General features: G+C 41.4%; 1 protein-coding gene across 5 annotated transcripts in view; it reads left to right on the top strand.

Annotated features, from left to right (window-relative positions):
* Window positions 1-18,577, top strand: part of swt1 (SWT1 RNA endoribonuclease homolog) — an 83,743-nt gene extending 65,166 nt beyond the window's left edge. For 4 of the 5 annotated variants that reach the window (XM_061883576.1, XM_061883577.1, XM_061883574.1 and 1 more), the window contains one exon: window positions 12,200-13,035. In XM_061883576.1, the coding sequence (XP_061739560.1) occupies window positions 12,200-12,299 (100 nt within the window). In that variant the 3' untranslated portion in view covers window positions 12,300-13,035. Of the gene's footprint in view, window positions 1-12,199; window positions 13,036-18,487 lie in introns of those variants that run through there. The other variant, XR_009803699.1, reaches the window with a different exon arrangement.
* Window positions 18,578-19,664: the final 1,087 nt, after the last annotated feature.

The raw sequence follows: 19,664 nt of genomic DNA, 5'->3' as shown, positions 1-19,664 counted from the left end.
CGATTAAAGCAGACGACTTTTAGCCATGAGTGGTGCTGGGATAAAATGTCCGCTCCAACCAATAACGTCACAAGCACGCGTCAACATAAGCGTCATCATTCCGCGACGTTTTCAACAGGATACCTCTTGGGAAATTTAAAATTACAATTTAGTAAACCAAACCTGGCCGTATTGGCATGTGTTGCAATGTTAAGATTTCATCATTGATATATAAACTATCAGACTGCGTGGTCGGTAGTAGTGGGTTTCAGTAGGCCTTTAGTACAGTACAGTCGTCCTGTCCCATGAGCAGAAAAATACCCCCAAAGCATGATGCTACCACCCCCATGCTTCACAGTAGGATGGTGTTCTTGGGATGGTATCAGTCTTCTTCCTCCAAACACTCATAGTGGAATTATGACTAAAAAGGTCAATTTTGGTCTCATCTCTCCACAAACCTTTCTCCCATGACTCCTCTGGATCATCCAAATGGTCATTGGCAAATTTAAGACAGGCCTTAACGTGCTGGTTTACGCAGGGGAAACTTCCGTTCCATGCATGATTTCAAACCATGACGTCTTAGTGTATTACCAACAGTGACCATGGAAACAGCGGTCCCAGCTCTTTTCAGGTCATTGACCAAATCCTCCCGTGTAGTCCTGGGCTGATTCCTCACCTTTCTTAGCATCATTAAGACCCCACGAGGTGATATCTTGCATGGGGCTCCACTCCGATTGACATTGACCGTCATGTTTAGCTTCTTCCATTTTCTAATGATTGCTCCAACAGTGGACTTTTTTTCACCAAGCTGCTTGGCAATTTCTCCAGAGCCCTTTCGATCCTTGTGGAGTTGTACAATTTTATCTCTGGTGTCTTTGGACAGCTTTTTGCTCTTAGCCATGCTGAATGTTTGGGTCTTACTGATTGTATGGGGTGGACAGGTGTCTTTATGCAGCTAACGACCTCACACAGGTGTATCTGATTCAGGATAATACAGTGGATGTGGAGGAGGACTTTTAAAGGCGGACTCACAGGTCTCTGAGGGTCAGAATTCTAGCTGATGGACAGGTTTTCAAATACTTATTTTCAGCTGTATCACACGAATAAATTGTTAAAAAATCGTAGATTGTGATTTCTGGATTTTTCTTTTTAGGTTATCTCTCATACAGTGGACATGCACCAACTGTGAACATTTCAGACCCCTCAATGATTTCTAAGTGGGAGAACTTGCAAAAGAGCAGGGTGTTAAAATACTTATTTTGTTGACTGTATATATATATATGTACAATACCCCAAACCATTGAAGTTGGCCTGTTTTGTAAATCGTAAAAAAAAAAAAACAGAATACAATGATTTGCAAATCCTTTTCAAACTATTTTCAATTGAATAGACAGCAAACACAAGATACTTAATGTTCGGACTGGTTAACTGAATTTTTTACGAATATTAGCTCATTTGGAATGTGATGCATGCAACATGTCTTAAAATCCTGGCACAAGTGGCAAAAAAGACTGAGAAAGTTGAGGAATGCTCATCAAACACTTATTTGGAACATCCCACAGGGGAACAGGATAATTCGGCAGAAGTGGGTGCCATGATTGGGTATAAAAGCAGCTTCCATGATTTGCTCAATCATTCACAAATAAGGATGGGGCGAGGGTCACCACTTTGTGAACAAATGACTGAGAAATTTGTCCAACAGTTTAAGAACAACATTTCTCAACCAGCTATTGCAAGGAATTTAGGGATTTTACCATCAAGGATCCGTAATATCATCAAAAGGTTCAGAGAATTTGGAGAAATTACTGCAAGTAAGCGAAGATATTACGGACCTATGATCCCTCAGACGGTACAGCATCAAAATCCGACATCGCTGTGTATTATGCAAAGCGAAAGCCATTTATCAACAACACCCAGAAACGCTGCCGGCTTCGCTGGGCCCGAGTTCATCTAAGATGGACTAATGCAAAATGGAAAAGTTTTCTGAGGCCTGACGAGTCCATAATTCAAATTGTTCATGGAAACTGTGAACGTCGTGTCCTCCGGACCAAAGAAAAAAAAACATCCGGGCTGTTATAGGCGCAAAGTTCAAAAGCCAGCATCTGTGATGGTATGGGGGTGTTTTATTGCCCAAGGCATGGGTAAGTTACACATCTGTGAAGGCACCATTAATGCTGAAAGGTACATACAGGTTTGGAGCAACATATGTTGCCATCCAAGCAAGAGTGCGGGTACTAGACAGGCCTGCCTGTTGTCCAGACCTGTCTCCAGTTGAAAAAATGTGAAGCCTAAAATACCACAAGAGAGACCCCGGACTGTTGAACAATTTAAGCTGTACATCAAGCAAGAATGGGAAACAATTCCACCTGAAAAGCTTCAAAAATTGGTATCCTCAGTTCCCAAACGTTTACTGAGTGTTGTTAAAAGGAAAAGCCATGTAACACAGAGGTAAAAATGTCCCTGTGCCAACTTTCTAGCAATGTGTTGCTGCCATTAAATTCTAAGTTAATAATTATTTGCACACAAAAAAATTTCTCAGTTCGAACATTAAATATCTTGTCTTTGCAGTCTATTCAATTGAATATAAGTTGAAAAGGTTTTGCAAATCACTGTATTCTGTTTTTACTCACAAATTACACAACTTGCCAACATCATTGGTTTTGGGTTTTGTATATACAGTCATGGTCAAAAGTTTACATACACTTGTAAAGAACATAATGTCATGGCTGTCTTGAGTTTCCAATAATTTCTGCAACTCATATGTTTTGTGATAGAGTGGTTGTAGCACTTGTTTGTCACACAAAACATTCTTGAAGTTTGGTTCTTTTATGGATTTATTATGGGTCTCCTGAAAATGTGACCAAATCTGCTGGGTCACAAGTATACATACAGCAATGTTAATATTTGGTTACAATCACCTTGGCAATAAGGTGCTTTTGGTAGCCATCCACAAGCTTCTGGTTGAATTTTTGACCACTCCTCTTAACAATATTAGTGCAGTTCAGTTAAATTTGTTGGTTTTCTGACTTGGACTTGTTTCTTCAGCATTGTCCACACATTTAAGTCAGGACTTTGGGAAGGCCATTCTAAAACCTTCATGCTAGCCTGATTTAGCCATTCCTTTATCACTTTTGACGTGTGTTTGGGGTCATTGTCCTGTTCACCCAACTGCGCCCAAGGCCCAACCTCCGGGCTGATGATTTTAAGTTGTCTTGAAGAATTTTGAGGTAATTCTCCTTTTTCATTGTCCCATTTACTCTTTGTAAAACACCAGTTCATTCGCGGAAAAACAGGCAAGGAGCATAATACTACCACCACCATGGTTGACGGTAGGGATGGTGTTCTTGAAAAGAAAAGGCCTCACCTTTTTTCCCCCAAACATATTGCTGAGTATTGTGGCCAAACAGTTTCATTTTTGTTTCATCTGACCACAGAACTTTCCTCCAGAAGGTCTTATCTTTGTCCATGTGTTCAGCAGCAAACTTTAGACGAGCCTTAAGGTCTCGCTTCTGGAGCAAGGGCTTTCTTCTTGCATGGTAGCTTCTCAGTCCATGGTGATGCAAAACATGCTTGACTGTGGACACTGACACCTGTGTTCCGGCAGCTTCCAATTCATTGGAGACCTGCTTTTTGGTGGTTCTCGGTTGACTCTTGATCATCTTGACCAATTTTCTCTCGGCAGAAGGTGATAGCTTGCGTTTTCTTCCTGATCGTGGCAGTGACAAAACTGTGCCATGCACTTTATACTAACGAACAATTCTCTGCACAGTTGCTCTTGGGACCTTAAGCTGCTTTGAAATAGTTCAAAGTGACTTTCCTGACTTGTTCAAGTCAATGATTAGTTTTTTTAGAGTTGTGCTGAGTTCCTTCGACTTTCCTATTGTCGCGTTTGTAACCGGGTCTAATGACTTCAACACATGAGCCCTATTTAAATGAAGTTAAGAGGCCATGCCATGCCATGCCATGCCATGCCATGCCATGAAGCTAATTTGATTTGATTGTAACTTTTCTACATCACCAACAATGATAATTAATTTTTTTGTATTTTATACTTTTGACCAACTCCTCTCTGAGCTGCACCTTATCGTGGTAGAGGAGTTTGCGTGTCCCAATGATCCTAGGAGCTATGTTGTCCGGGGGCTTTATGCCCCCTGGTAGGGTCTCCCAAGGCAAACAGGTTCTACGTGAGGGATCAGAAAAAGAGCAGCTCGAAGACCTTTATGAAGAAGAAAAAACATGGACCCAGATTTCCCTCGCCCGGACGCGGGTCACCGGGGCCTCCCTCTGGAGCCAGGCCCGGAGGTGGGGCACGATGGCGAGTGCCTGGTGGCCGGGCCTGTTCACATGGGGCCCGGCCGGGCACATCCCGAAGAGGCAACGTGGGTCATCCCTCCAATGGGCTCACCACCCATAGCAGGGGCCATAGAGGTCGGGTGCAATGTGAGCTGGGCGGCAGCCGAAGGCAGGGCACTTGGCGGTCCGATCCTCGGCTACAGAAGCTAGCTCTTGGGACGTGGAACGTCACCTCACTGGGGGGGAAAGAGCCTGAGCTAGTGCGCGAAGTCGAGAATTTCCGGCTGGATATAGTCGGACTCACTTCGACGCACAGCAAGGGCTCTGGAACCACTTCTCTCGAGAGGGACTGGACCATCTTCCACTCTGGCGTTGCCGGCAGTGAGAGGCGACGGGCTGGGGTGGCTATTCTTGTTTCCCCCCGGCTCAAAGCCTGCACGTTGGAGTTTAACCCGGTGGACGAAAGGGTAGCCTCCCTCCGCCTTCGGGTGGGGGGACGGGTCCTGACTGTTGTTTGTGCTTACCTACCAAACAGCAGTTCAGAATACCCACCCTTTTTGGGAGCACTCGAGGGAGTACTGGAAAGTGCTCCCCCGGGTGATTCCCTTGTCCTACTGGGAGACTTCAACGCTCACGTTGGCAACGACAGTGAAACCTGCAGAGGCGTGATTGGGAAGAATGGCCGCCCGGATCTGAACCCGAGTGGTGTTTTGTTATTGGACTTTTGTGCTCGTCACAGTTTGTCCATAGCAAACACCATGTTCAAACATAAGGGTGTCCATATGTGCACTTGGCACCAGGACACCCGAGGCCGCAGTTCCATGATCGACTTTGTAGTTGTGTCATCGGATTTGCGGCCTTATGTTTTGGACACTCGGGTGAAGAGAGGGGCGGAGCTTTTTACCGATCACCACCTGGTGGTGAGTTGGCTGCGATGGTGGGGGAGGATGCCGGACAGACCTGGGAGGCCCAAACGCATTGTGAGGGTCTGCTGGGAACGTCTGGCAGAGTCTCCTGTCAGAGAAAGTTTCAATTCCCACCTCTGGAAGAACTTTGAACATGTCACAAGGGAGGTGCTGGACATTGAGTCCGAGTGGACCATGTTCCGCACCTTTATTGTCGAGGCGGCAGATCGTAGCTGTGGCCGCAAGGTAGTTGGTGCTTGTCGGGGCGGCAATCCTAAAACCCCTTGGTGGACACCAGCGGTGAGGGATGCCGTCAAGCTGAAGAAGGAGTCCTATCGGGTCCTTTTGGCTCATAGGACTCCGGAGGCAGTGGACGGGTACCGACAGGCCAAGCGGTGTGCAGCTTCAGCGGCCGCGGAGGCAAATACTCGGACATGGGAGGAGTTCGGGGAAGCCATGGAAAACGACTTCCGGACGGCTTCGAAGCGATTCTGGACCACCGTTCGCCGCCTCAGGAAGGGGAAGCAGTGCACTATCAACACCGTGTATGGTGCGGATGGTGTTCGGCTGACCTCAACTGCGGATGTTGTGGATAGGTGGAAGGAATACTTCGAAGAACTCCTCAATCCCACCAACACCTCTTCCTATGAGGAAGCAGTGCCTGGGGAATCTGTGGTGGACTCTCCTATTTCTGGGGCTGAGGTCGCTGAGGTAGTTAAAAAGCTCCTCGGTGGCAAGGCCCCAGGGGTGGATGAGGTCCGCCCGGAGTTCCTTAAGGCTCTGGATGCTGTGGGGCTGTCTTGGTTGACAAGACTCTGCAAAATCGCGTGGATATCGGGGGCGGTACCTCTGGATTGGCAGACCGGGGTGGTGGTTCCTCTCTTTAAGAAGGGGGACCGGAGGGTGTGTTCCAACTATCGTGGGATCACATTCCTCAGCCTTCCCGGTAAGGTTTATTCAGGTGTACTGGAGAGGAGGCTACGCCGGATAGTCGAACCTTGGATTCAGGAGGAACAGTGTGGTTTTCGTCCTGGTCGTGGAACTGTGGACCAGCTCTATACTCTCGGCAGGGTTCTTGAGGGTGCATGGGAGTTTGCCCAACCAGTCTACATGTGCTTTGTGGACTTGGAGAAGGCATTCGACCGTGTCCCTCGGGAAGTCCTGTGGGGAGTGCTCGGAGAGTATGGGGTATCGGACTGTCTTATTGTGGCGGTCCGTTCCCTGTACGATCAGTGCCAGAGCTTGGTCCGCATTGCCGGCAGTAAGTCGAACACATTTCCTGTGAGGGTTGGACTCCGCCAAGGCTGTCCTTTGTCACCGATTCTGTTCATAACTTTTATGGACAGAATTTCTAGACGCAGTCAAGGCGTTGAGGGGTTCCGGTTTGGTGACCGCAGGATTAGGTCTCTGCTTTTTGCAGATGATGTGGTCCTGATGGTTTCATCTGACCTGGATCTTCAGCTCTCACTGGGTCGGTTCGCAGCCAAGTGTGAAGCGACCGGAATGAGAATCAGCACCTCCAAGTCCGAGTCCATGGTTCTCGCACGGAAAAGGGTGGAATGCTATCTCCGGGTTGGGGAAGAGACCCTGCCCCAAGTGGAGGAGTTCAAGTACCTAGGAGTCTCGTTCACGAGTAAGGGAAGAGAGGATCGTGAGATCGACAGGCGGATCGGTGCGGCGTCTTCAGTAATGCGGACGTTGTACCGATCCGTTGTGGTGAAGAAGGAGCAAAGCTCTCAATTTACCGGTCGATCTACGTTCCCATCCTCACCTATGGTCATGAGCTTTGGGTCATGACCGAAAGGATAAGATCACGGGTACCAGCGGCCGAAATAAGTTTCCTCCGCCGTGTGGCGGGGCTCTCCCTTGGAGATAGGGTGAGAAGCTCTGCCATCCGGGAGGAACTCAAAGTAAAGCCGCTGCTCCTTCACATCGAGAGGAGCCAGATGAGGTGGTTCGGGCATCTGGTCAGGATGCCACCCAAACGCCTCCCTAGGGAGGTGTTTAGGGCACGTCCAACCGGTAGGAGGCCACGGGGAAGACCCAGGACACGTTGGGAAGACTATGTCTCCCGGCTGGCCTGGGAACGCCTCGGGATTCCCCCGGGAAGAGCTAAACGAAGTGGCTGGGGAGAGGGAAGTCTGGGTTTCCCTGCTTAGGCTGTTGCCCCCGCGACCCGACCTCGGATATGCGGAAGAAGATGGATGGATACTTTTGACCAAGCAGATTTGGTCACATTTTCAGTAGACCCATAATAAATTCATAAAAGAACCAAACTTCATGAATGTTTTTTGTGGCCAACAAGTATGTGCTCCAACCACTCTATCACAAAAAAGTAAGACTTGTAAAAAATATTGGAAACTCAAGACAGCCATGACATTATGTCCTTCACAAGTGTATGTAAACTTTTGACCACGACTGTATATATGTAAATATCTCAATTCCTGGTACCTGGGAATCGATACCGGTATCAGTTCAAATGTCAACGGTACCCGTTCCTACTTTGGAGTCTCATTTGTTTAAAGTGAGTTGTCGTATTCAGAAAGTAATCTATTAGTATTCATTTGAATGTGGCAGCCTTGCTTTTTGTTGCACCCATAAGGTGGTTATATTGTAAGTATTTTATTAATTACACACCAGCTGTGTGATTGCATCATGCATGTCAGTATTTGTCGTCTTGATTTTGACAAATCTGGAAATGTTAAAATCCCCATGTAAAATCGCTAATGCTAATCAGTAGCGTGTACATGATAAATCCAATATAAATTAGCTTCGACATCGCGCATTTTAAAAAAGTGTAGCTTTACTTTTAAGTGCTTTCTAACAGGCACGCTTGCTTTGTTGATATGGAAAATCGCAACATTACATCCAGGCAATTGCTAGGATACGCCTGTTTGCCCACCAAGTGCTTGAGTCGGTGCCGAGTCGGTGCCGAGTCGGTGCCGAGTCGGCCACAGGACAAGACGACACATTCAAAAAAGGTATCGAAATATGGTACCCTTTGATTCTATGTGAATGAGTATTTGGTAGCACAAATACAATTCGGCTGGCAGGCCTATTTATTGAAGAACCAAATAAGGTTCCCGCATGTGCTTGGAAACAATATGATTAGAAATACAAACTGATTTTCTTCTCTCACTTTCTCACTGTTTTTTTTAATGTCACAAGCAATATGGAGCTGTTTTGAGTTTTTTTCAGACAGTGGTCTTGGGGCAAGCCCTATGTTCTTTCATAATAGTTTCCCCAAAAGTGTTCTATTAAAAAAAAAAAGTCCCTAGATTCTTTTGCTCTTTTGAAAAACCGCATCCAAAGGTGTAAGTTGACAACACTAGTCCTTCCTGCTATGTCTTCCTGTTCTTTGGCAGACCAGGGTGCACATGAGCTATGTTTAGGAGCATGACATCTGACAAGTTGCACTAACACACAGTCCCATTATAATGTGTTTATGAGCAAGGGCAAACCGGTAGGACTGAATCCATTTGTGGCACGCCTCAAGGTCAAGCTCTATTAGCTTCCTGTAAGTGTTTGGGATTTGCTGTAGTTTTTCTTTGTCAGCATGAAGAGGAACTAAATGAGCTGACAGCATTTGTTGCTTTTCAGTATTCTCACATACTGTATATTTACACATGACACAGTTTTATAGTATCCTAATTAATATTCCACCCTGTCTTTCCACTGCCTTCTTCACCACGATTTTGCGTCCAATTCAAACCATTCCACTTTCCAAATATTCAACGTCTTCTTGACATGCGTGCGGAAAAAAAATCCCAGATGTCCGACAATTCCACGTTTTCTGTGACATTTTTTCCATCCGAAATGAATGCGCAAGTCCACATTTACCACTAAATGCTAACACTGACATTCTATCTTTTTTTATTTTATATCAGTTCTTTTTGCAGGTATATATGCCTTAGAGTTAATTATATTGTTATCTGACACATGCTAACTGTTAGCATGCTAACATTATCACTAGAGATGTCCAATAATGGCTTTTTTGCCGATATTACGATATTGTCCGACTCTTAATTACCGATTCCGATATCAACCGATACCGATATATACAGTCATGGAATTAACACATGATTATGCCAAATTTTGTTGTGATGCCCCGCTGGATGCATTAAACAATGTATCAAGGTTTTCCAAAATAAATCAACTCAAGTTATGGAAAAAAATGCCAACATGGCACTGCCGTATTTATTAATGAAGTCACAAAGTGCATTATTTTTTCAACATGCCTCAAAACAGCAGCTTGAAATTTTGGACATGCTTTCCCTGAGAGAATATGAAGAGGTTGAGGTGGGTGAAGTTGAGGTGGGGGAGGGGAGGGTAGCGGGGGTGTATTTTGTAGTGTCCAGGAAGAGTTAGTGCTGCAAGGGTTTCTTGGTATTTGTTTTGTTGTGTTACGGTGCGGATGTTGTCCCGAAATGTGTTTGTCATTTTTGTTTGGAGTGGGTTCACAGTGTGGCGCATATTGGCAACAGTGTTAAAGTTGTTTATACAGCCACCCTCAGTGTGACCTGTATGGCTGTTGACCAAGTATGCTTGCATTCACTAGTGTGTGTGAAAAGCCGTAGATATTATGTAACTGGGCTGGCACGCAAAGGCATTGCCTTTAAGGTTTATTGGCGCTCTGTACTTCTCCCTACGTCCGTGTACCGCCCGTACAGCGGCGTTTTTAAAAAGTCCTAAATTTTACTTTTTGAAACCGATACCTATAATTTCCAATATTACATTTTAAAGTATTTATCGGCCGATAATATCGGCAGTCCGATATCATCGGACATCTCTAATTGTCATGCTAACTTCTTTGGTTACTTTTGCAGGTATACACATCATATCATATATCTTGGTACAACTGTTTAACATGCTAACATTAGCATGTAACCTTTTTTTTTTTTATAGCTATTTTTGCAAGTATTTACCTCAATCATCATATTTTCGTACTTGACTCATACAAATGGTTAACATTAGAGATGTTCAATAAATGCTTTAAAATTTATATATTTAAAATTATCTGTATCGGTTTCAAAATCATCGGTATCGGTTATAAAAAGTAAAATTCATGACTTTAAAACGCCGCTCTGTACACGGATGTAGGGAGAAGTACAGAGCGTCAATAAACCTTAAAGGCACTGCCTTCGCGTGCCGGCCCAATCACATAATATCTACGGCTTTTCACACACACAAGGGAATGCAAGGCATACTTGGTCAACAGCCATACAGGTCACACTGAGGGTGGCCGTATAAACAACTTTAACACTGTTATAAATATGCGCCACACTGTAAACCCACACCAAACAAGAATGACAAACCCATTTCGGGAGAACATCCTCACTGTAATACAACATGAACACAACAGAACAAATACCCAGAACGCCTTGCAGCACAAACTCTTCCGGGACGCTACAATATACACCCCCCGCTATCCCCTTCAACCCCGCCCACCTCAAACTCCTCATGCTCTCTCAGGGAAAGCATGGCCCAAATTCCAAGATGCTGTTTTGAGGCATGTTAAAAAAATAATGCACTTTGTGACTTCAATAATAAATATGGCAGTGCCATGTTGGCATTTTTTTCCATAACTTGAGTTGATTTATTTTGGAAAAGCTTGTTACATTGTTTAATGCATCCAGCGGGGCATCACAACAAAATTAGGCATAATAATGTGTTAATTCCACGACTGTATATATCGGTATCGGTTGATATTGGGATCGGTAATTAAGAGTTGGACAATATCGGATATTGGCAAAAAAAGCTAATATCGGACATCTCTAATTAGCATGCTATTTTTTTAGCTAATTTTACAAGTAAACGCCTTATAGTTTGGCACTTCATACATGTTTACTGTAATCATTGTAATGTTAGCATTGTTTGTTCTCTTTACAGACATACACTTCAGAGGCACATATTTTTGATACCTTGATGCATGTTAACATTGGCATACTACTATTTTTTTTAATTCTAATTCTGTAAGTTAATACCAATGTTTTATGAGTCTACTCTTTCTAGTCATACATTCTAGTACCTAACGCATAATAACGTTTGCATGTTTACATGTTACCTATAGCATGCTAACATTAGCAAGCTATTTTTTTTAAGATCTTTTTGCAGAAATATATATTTTGGTTCTTGATACATAATAACAGGTATTTTTTCATTTGGTGCATGCGTACTGTAAGCATGTTAACATTAGCATGCTAGCTATTTTGGTTTTATTCAAAACTACTGTTTACAAGTATAAACCTATCTCGGTACATGACGCATGCTAACTGTTAACATGCTGATGATAGCCTGCTGTGTTTTTTTAAAGCCTATTTTGCAGGTACAACTCAGTGTCAAATAATTTGGCACATAATGCTAATATTAGCATACTAATGTTAGCATGCTATCTTCTTTTTTTAGCTCTTTTGACTTCGTTGTATGTATTTGTATTTGACACATGCTAACTGGTATTTTGGCACTTGAAGCATGCTCACTGTAAGCTTGTTAACATTAGCATGATAGCACTTTTACAGGTATACTCTGAAGAGTCATATGTTTTAGTACCTGACGGATGTTTAATGTTAGCATTTGTCACTCATTTTGTAGATATATATACCTAAATGTCATATTTTTGTTTACCTGGTGCTATCTGGCTAGCGTGCTACCTGTTAGCATTTCAGTTTGGCCTTATCTTTTCAGCATTCACACATTTGATTGATTGATTGAAACTTTTATTAGTAGATTGCACAGTACAGTACATATTCCGTACAATTGACCACTAAATTTTAACACCCAAATACGTTTTTCAACTTGTTTAAGGTCCACGTTACTCAAATCATGGTAAACATGCAACTGCTTTTCTAGTAAGATGGGCCTAGAAGAAGAATTGTACAGTATGACTTTATAGTTGTGTTTATTTCAAGAAGTGTTTCTCAAAAATCATAATACAAATCAAGATGCATTAAAAAATAAAATAATTCGACTTTTTGCAGGATTTGATGTGTGTGTGTCTCACATTGACTTCATTGTGTTCCCAGGGAGAAACTGCGAGTTGGAGTCAACCAGTTGACAGAGCTTAAGGAAGCCCTGGACCATTGTCTTCAGACCACGGGTCAGCTGGTCACCATAAACATGTAGACCTTCTACGCCACAACCAGGCTAAACCACGTTAACGGTTTCCGCGTTCCCACTCGGGAACAGGAGTAAACCAAGGTTAGAGCTCTTCCATTCATCCTTCATATGTACCACTTAGTCCTGTGGGTGACTACAGGGAAGCTGGAGCCTATCCCAGCTTGGGTGCAAAGTGAGTACTACCCCTCACAATTTAACTATTATATCTTCTCAAGGAATACTACTGTAAAAGTGAGTCTTGGATACACTTTAAAGTAGTCAGCGTACAGCTTATATAGCAGTATAGAGTTGTTATCCACTGAAAACCAGTCAACTGGTGTTTCCCACGTTGAACTGTAGCTACCCTGTACCGGCAGCACTCGTGCACAAGTATCTTGCTAGCTATTTAGTAAATATTGACTTTGTGTTGACTTATTTTCTGTGTGTAGTAAGTCCGTATACTGCTATACAAGCTGTACACTGACTACTCTTCATTTAGTGTAATTCCTCTAGGTGTCCATTGAGAAGATATACTGTAATAAAAGGGCTGTGAGATACTTTTTTAAAGGTTTTTCAAAGTAAAGCTTATATTGAAGTTGTATTATTTATTTCATGCTTCTTAGACCATGTGAATGTGAAATATCAGTTTTATGTATTGTATTTTTTTACAGTTCTTTGTTGATAATGCTGCTGTTGCACATGTGTTATACCTTAAAGTAGCATTTTAGAGCTATTTTATGATTGAAAAAAACTAACTTTTTAACATTGTTTTGCTTTTGTGTCGTTCTTATAATATTAACATCCTATGAAATCATTTTGTTTATATTGAAATGTGTTTGTTATAAACAAGTGTGAAGTCTTTTTGGAAGCAAGTGAGGGTAAACTTGTCCATATGCGCTTTTCTGTAATCAATAACATTTGCAATCAAAATTATTCATCCTTTTTTATTAGTTCCGTAGTTTGCAATTAACCAAAATGGCATATCGCTCAACACAAATCACAATTGTTTTCCACAATATTATTATGACAGTATATATTATTTAAATCAGAATCAGACATACTTTAATAATCCCAGAGGAATAATTAACATTTTCAGCACAATCCCATTCAAGAGCAGACAAACATTACAGGGAGACAGAACAGGATCGCTGACGGGTCTGCCAATTCTTGGCACCCCTTAGAAAAAATAGGTGAGAAACAGGTTACCGCTGGGGACGGGGGGGAGAAAAAAAAAGAATCAGTGTAAGCCTGGGCACCTGGAGAGGCGGTCCAGACTGAGGCCAATGGGAAAAAACTCATAGCCATAGCACTCATAAAAAACATGTGTGTAAGAGGGAAACATCAAAGAACATTAAAGGCATTAAAAAGCAGAGCTGATGCAACCAGCTACTTCCACACACAGCCACAAAAATAAAACAATAACAAAAAAAACATATACACTGTGGTGGCCTCTGCTGTGTTCCATGCCAGTGTCTACTGGGGTGGGGGGAGCATGGCCAGAGACAAGAGCAGGCCCAACAAAGCAACCAAGAAAGCCGAGTCCACCAACGGCCGCCCACCAACTCTTTTTCAACTAAATTGTACATGTTTTACATGTTTTTTTGACCAGGTTATTATAATTTAAACAGCATATCCTTTATATATGCACTGTAGTTCTCTGCACGTCCACCACATGTATGTCCCTAGTAAATCAAATGCAGGATAAAATTAACTGTATACAATACAGTTGATTTTATCTTTCATAGCAATAATAATATAATGCATAATAATAATACTATTCAGTGTATTGTATTATTCTGTAAGGAAGCTGAGACTGCAAATTCAATTAATACAATTTAAAATAATAATATACACTACCTTAAACATCAGAAAAATATCTTTTTTTTTTTCTTTTACCTAAAAAACAAAATTAAGTTAAAAATCAGACTTTAGACGTGTTCTTAGGTTTTCATTCAGTCCTGTTGCCCGAACACATGACCCACCTCTGACAGATTTGGATTATTCCACAAGTCACATAGTCCACCAGAAGTTGCACCATTGACCTCAATTATTTTTATGTATATATATATTTTTTAACACTGGGGGTGTTAACATTTTATCCATATGTGTGTGTATATATATATATATGTGTATATATATATATATATATATATATATATATATATATATATATATATATATACATATACATACAGTGGGGCAGACAAGTATTTAGTCAGCCACCGATTGTGCAAGTTCTCCCACTTAAAATGATGTCAGAGGTCTGTAATTTTCATTTTAGGTACACTTCAACTGTGAGAGACAGAATGTGAAAAAAAAATCCAGGAATTCACATTATAGGAATTTTTAAGAATTTATTTGTAAATTATGGTGGAAAATAAGTATTTGGTCAACCTTTCAAAGCTCTCACTGATGGAAGGAGGTTTTGGCTCAAAATCTCACGATACATGGCCCCATTCATTCTTTCCTTAACACGGATCAATTATCCTGTCCCCTTAGCAGAAAAACAGCCCCAAAGCATGATGTTTCCACCACCATGCTTCACAGTAGGAATGGTGCTCTAGGGATGCATCTCAGTATTCTTCTTCCTCCAATCACGACGAGTTGAGTTTATACCAAAATGGATACATGGATGATACAGCAGAGGATTGGGAGAATGTCATGTGGTCAGATGAAACCAAAATAGAACTTTTTGGTATAAACTCAACTCGTCGTGTTTGGAGGAAGAAGAATACTGACTTGCATCCCTAGAGCACCATACCTACTGTGAAGCATGGGGGTGGAAACATCATGCTTTGGGGCTGTTTGTCTTCCTAGGGGACAGGACGATTGATCCGTGTTAAGGAAAGAATGATTTTGAGCCAAAACCTCCTTCCATCAGTGAGAGCTTTGAATGGTTGACCAAATACTTATTTTCCACCATAATTTACAAATAAATTCTTTAAAATTCTTAATTCTGAATTCCTGGATTTTTTTTTCACATTCTGTCTCTCACAGTTGAAGTGTACCTATGATGAAAATTACAGACCTCTGTCATCATTTTAAGTGGGAGAACTTGCACAATCGGTGGCTGACTAAATACTTATTTGCCCCACTGTGTGTGTATATATATATATATATATATGTGTGTATATACACACATGTGTATGTATAAATACATACATACATATGTTTGTACGTGTGTGTGTATACATATGTATATATATAAATGTATTGTATATATATCTGTAATATAAGTATTGTATATATAATGTATATATTATATATCTATATAAATGTATATAAACATGTATATAATATGCGTGTGTGTGTGTATATATTTATATATCATTCAATCAATGTTTATTTATATAGCCCTAAATCACAAATGTCTCAAAGGACTGTACAAACCATTACGACTACGACATCCTCGGAAGAACCCACAAAAGGGGAAGGAAAACTCACACCCAGTGGGCAGGGAGAATTCACATCCAGTGGGACGCCAGTGACAATGCTGACTATGACAAAACCTTGGAGAGGACCCCCTCCTCTGGGGGACCGAAAGCAATGGATGTCGAGCGGGTCTAACATGATACTGTGAAAATTCAATCCATAGTGGCTCCAACACAGCCGCGAGAGTTCAGTTCAAAGCGGATCCAAGACAGCAGCGAGAGTCCCGTCCACAGGAAACCATCCCAAGCGGAGGCTGATCAGCAGCGTAGAGATGTCCCCAACCGATACACAGGCGAGCGGTCCATCCTGGGTCTCGACTCTGGACAGCCAGTACTTCATCCATGGTCATCGGACCGGACCCCCCTCCACAAGGGAGGGGGGGACATAGGAGAAAAAAAGAAAAGAAGCGGCAGATCAACTGGTCTAAAAAGGAGGTCTATTTAAAGGCTAGAGTATACAGATGAATTTTTAAGGTGAGACTTAAATGCTTATACTGAGGTAGCATCTATATATATATATATATATATAGTATGATATATACAGTACAGGCCAAAAGTTTCGACAGACCTTTTTCCAACTTCATTGATAAAGCAAGAAATTCCACTAATCAACCCTGATAAGGCACACCTTTGAAGGGAAAAACCATTTCAGTTGACTACCTCTTGAAGCTCATGGAGAGAATGCCAAGAGTGTGCAAAGCACTAGATAGATAGATAGATAGATAGTACTTTATTGATTCCTTCAGGAAAGTTCCTTCAGGAAAATTAAAATTCCAGCAGCAGTGTACAGAGTTGAGATCAATTTAAAGAAAAAAGTAAATAATGGGGGTTTAAAAGGAAACAAAATAGAGAAATATTACAAAAAGAATAAAAACAATGGGAATAACAATATAACAGTAATACACTAATCAGAGCAAAGGGTGGCTAGTTTGAAGAAAGCAGAATATAAACCATGTTTTCAGTTATTTTATCTTTTTTTGTTAAGTACATAACTCCACATGTGTTCATGAAAATAAAGAAAACACATTGAATGAGGTGTGTGCAAACTTTTGGCCTGTACTGTTTTTATACATGTGTATGTATGTATGTATATATATATATATATATATATATATATATATATATATATATATATACATATATATATATCCACATGTAGTTTCTTATTTGTAGACCGCAGTACAGTACGCTGTTTGAGTGATCCAGGCTAATTGAATTAGGTGCAGGTGTCTGAATGGAAATGAGGGGATTAATGCGGACCCTGCTGGTGACGCCACACTGGCACACAGCCTGCAGCATCAAACGTCACGCAGGAGGAAGTGAGGTTCATTTCACTAATTTGTTGAAGGCCAGCAATGCTGTCAAAACAGTCAAGTACACCATCCACTACATGGTTGGTTTAGAGCAGGGGTCTCAAACATGCGGCCCGCGAGATGTTATTGTGCGGCCCGCACTTTGATATGACAATTTAATGGATGTGCGGCCCGCGAGTTTAACATGAATGGAACTTGACAGCGTCATACTTCCCCAACGTTCGCAATTTTCACGGTAGTCCCCTTATTATCAGGGTATCCATTCTCTGGTAATCCCTGCAGAATTTTACTCAGTCAGCATTACTCAGGGGGTGCCGCGATTAATCTTTTTTTGACGCCCTCTGAATCCTGTACAGACAGCGTGCAAGCCTAATTGAATGTTACATTGGGCTGAGCAGTGCGCATGTGTGATGCTGCAAGACATATTTGGTCAACAGCCACAAAGGTCACACTGAGGGTGGCCGTAAAAAAAACTTTAACACTGTTACAAATATGTGCCAGACTGTGAACCCACACCAAACAAGAATGACAAACACATTTCAGGAGAACATTTGCCCCGTAATACAACATAAACTCAATAGAACAAATACCCTGAATCCCATGCGCCCTATCTCTTCTGGGCTACAATACACACCACCCCACCCTCCCTACTTGCGTCGGTTGAGGTAGTGTATACTGTAGCCCGGGAGAGTTAGGACTGCAAGGTGTTCTGGGTATTTGTTCTCTTGTGTTTAAGTTGTGTTAGGATGCGGATGTTCTCTCAAAATGTGTTTGTCATTCTTGTTTGGTGTGGGTTCAAAGTGTGGCGCATATTTGTAACAGTGTTAAAGTTGTTTATACGGCCACCCTCAGTGTGACCTGTATGGCAGTTGACCAAGTACGTCTTGCAGCCACTAAAGTTTTGTACAAGTCTCGCACATCATGATTTGGAGCTGTCACTTTAGTTGTGTTATGTGCGCAATGACGTGTTGTATAACGGTAGTTATTTTATTGATGGTACGTTACGTGAAGGTATACCAAGGGTTAAGTGAGATTTATCAATAACATTCTAAAAAATAGCAGTCAGTCATAAATCCATCCATCCCTTTTCTACCGCTTATTCCCTTTTGGGGTCGCTGGCGCCTATTCAGTCATAAATACTTAATACATATATTTATTGGATAACACTTCAACAAAATATGAATGAAAGTTCACAAACTGTGAAAAGAAATGCAACAATGCAATATTCAGTGTTGACAGATTTTTTTGTGGACATGTTCCATAAATATTGATTTTAAAGATTTCTTTTTTTTTGTGAAGAAATGTTTAGAATGAAGTTGATGAATCCAGATGGATTTCTATTACAATCCCCAAAGAGGGCACTTTAAGTTGATGATTACTTCTATGTGTAGAAATCTTTATTTATAATTGAATCACTTGTTTATTTTTCAACAAGTTTTTTTTGTCATTTTTATATCTTTTTTCCAAATAGATCAAGAAAGACCACTACAAATGAGCAATATTGTACAATGTAAATTATACAATATTGTATATTAAATTGTATAACAGTGTAATAAATCAGAAACTGATGACATAATGATGTATTTTACTTATTTATCTCTTTTTTTCCAACCAAAAATGCTTTGCTCTGATTAGAGGGTACTTGAATTGAAAAAAATGTTCACAGGGGGTACATCACTGAAAAAAGGTTGAGAACCACTGTTGTAGAGGACGTTAAAGGCAGTGCAGCCTTTAATAATGTCGGCCGGGTGAAAATTGGGACAAATTAGATTTTTTAATTTATCTTTTCTTGCGGCCCAGCCTCACCCAGTTTCTGCATTCAGTGGCCCCCAGGTAAATTGAGTTTGAGACCCCTGGTTTAGAGGTTTTGTGTATCAACTCAACTCTGAAGCAGCACCATGTTTGTGTTAACAAGTATCCCCCAACATAAATGTAGCGTGGCAAGGTGAAGTCACATGAAGTAAAGAATGCTAATTGAACATGTGTGAGGTCATGCAGAAGTCATCTGCACAGGCAAGTTTCATTTCGTGATCTGTGAGCAGGAAACTCGTGGCTTAGTGTCCTCTTGACAAAAGCGGCGGACGTGGAAGATCAGACGTGACCTGACCTTTCAAGAAGCAAGGTGCTATAAATAAGATTTAAGAAGGGCTGCTGCCATTTTGTTGACGGTTTTGTAGTGCCTACTTTATGGATACTAGCGAGAGCCAGCTCCAGCTTGTGGTGCCCAAGACCAGACCTAAAACCAGGGGAGACAGGGTCTTCTCTGTGGTCGGCCCTAAGCTTTAAAACACTCTTTCCCTCCATGTTCACACTGTTCCTACAGTGTTTTAAGTCTCGTCTCAAGACCCACTTTTATTCTGTCTTTTAACACTACATGAGTTGTGGGGTCCTGAGTTTAAAAAAAAAAAAAAGATTTCTCTTTACTGTTTTAATTGGTTTTACCCTTTAAAATTGTTTAATATTTATTGGCGGAGATTTTATATTTATTTTTTGTTTTTATTCAGTCATTGGTGAAGCGAAGAATATTTGAATAGTTTTTAATATTGTTGTGCAGCACTTTTAAACAAAAAAAATGTTTCCAATGTGCTATACAAAAAAAATTGATTGGATTGGACTCTTAAGACACATTGCACTCCCCAGACACAAAA

This window comes from Nerophis ophidion, linkage group LG22 (assembly GCF_033978795.1).
Source record: "Nerophis ophidion isolate RoL-2023_Sa linkage group LG22, RoL_Noph_v1.0, whole genome shotgun sequence".
Lineage (NCBI taxonomy): Eukaryota > Metazoa > Chordata > Actinopteri > Syngnathiformes > Syngnathidae > Nerophis > Nerophis ophidion.
The sequence above is the reverse complement of the archived record's forward strand: the minus strand, read 5'-3'. Positions and strand labels throughout refer to the sequence as shown.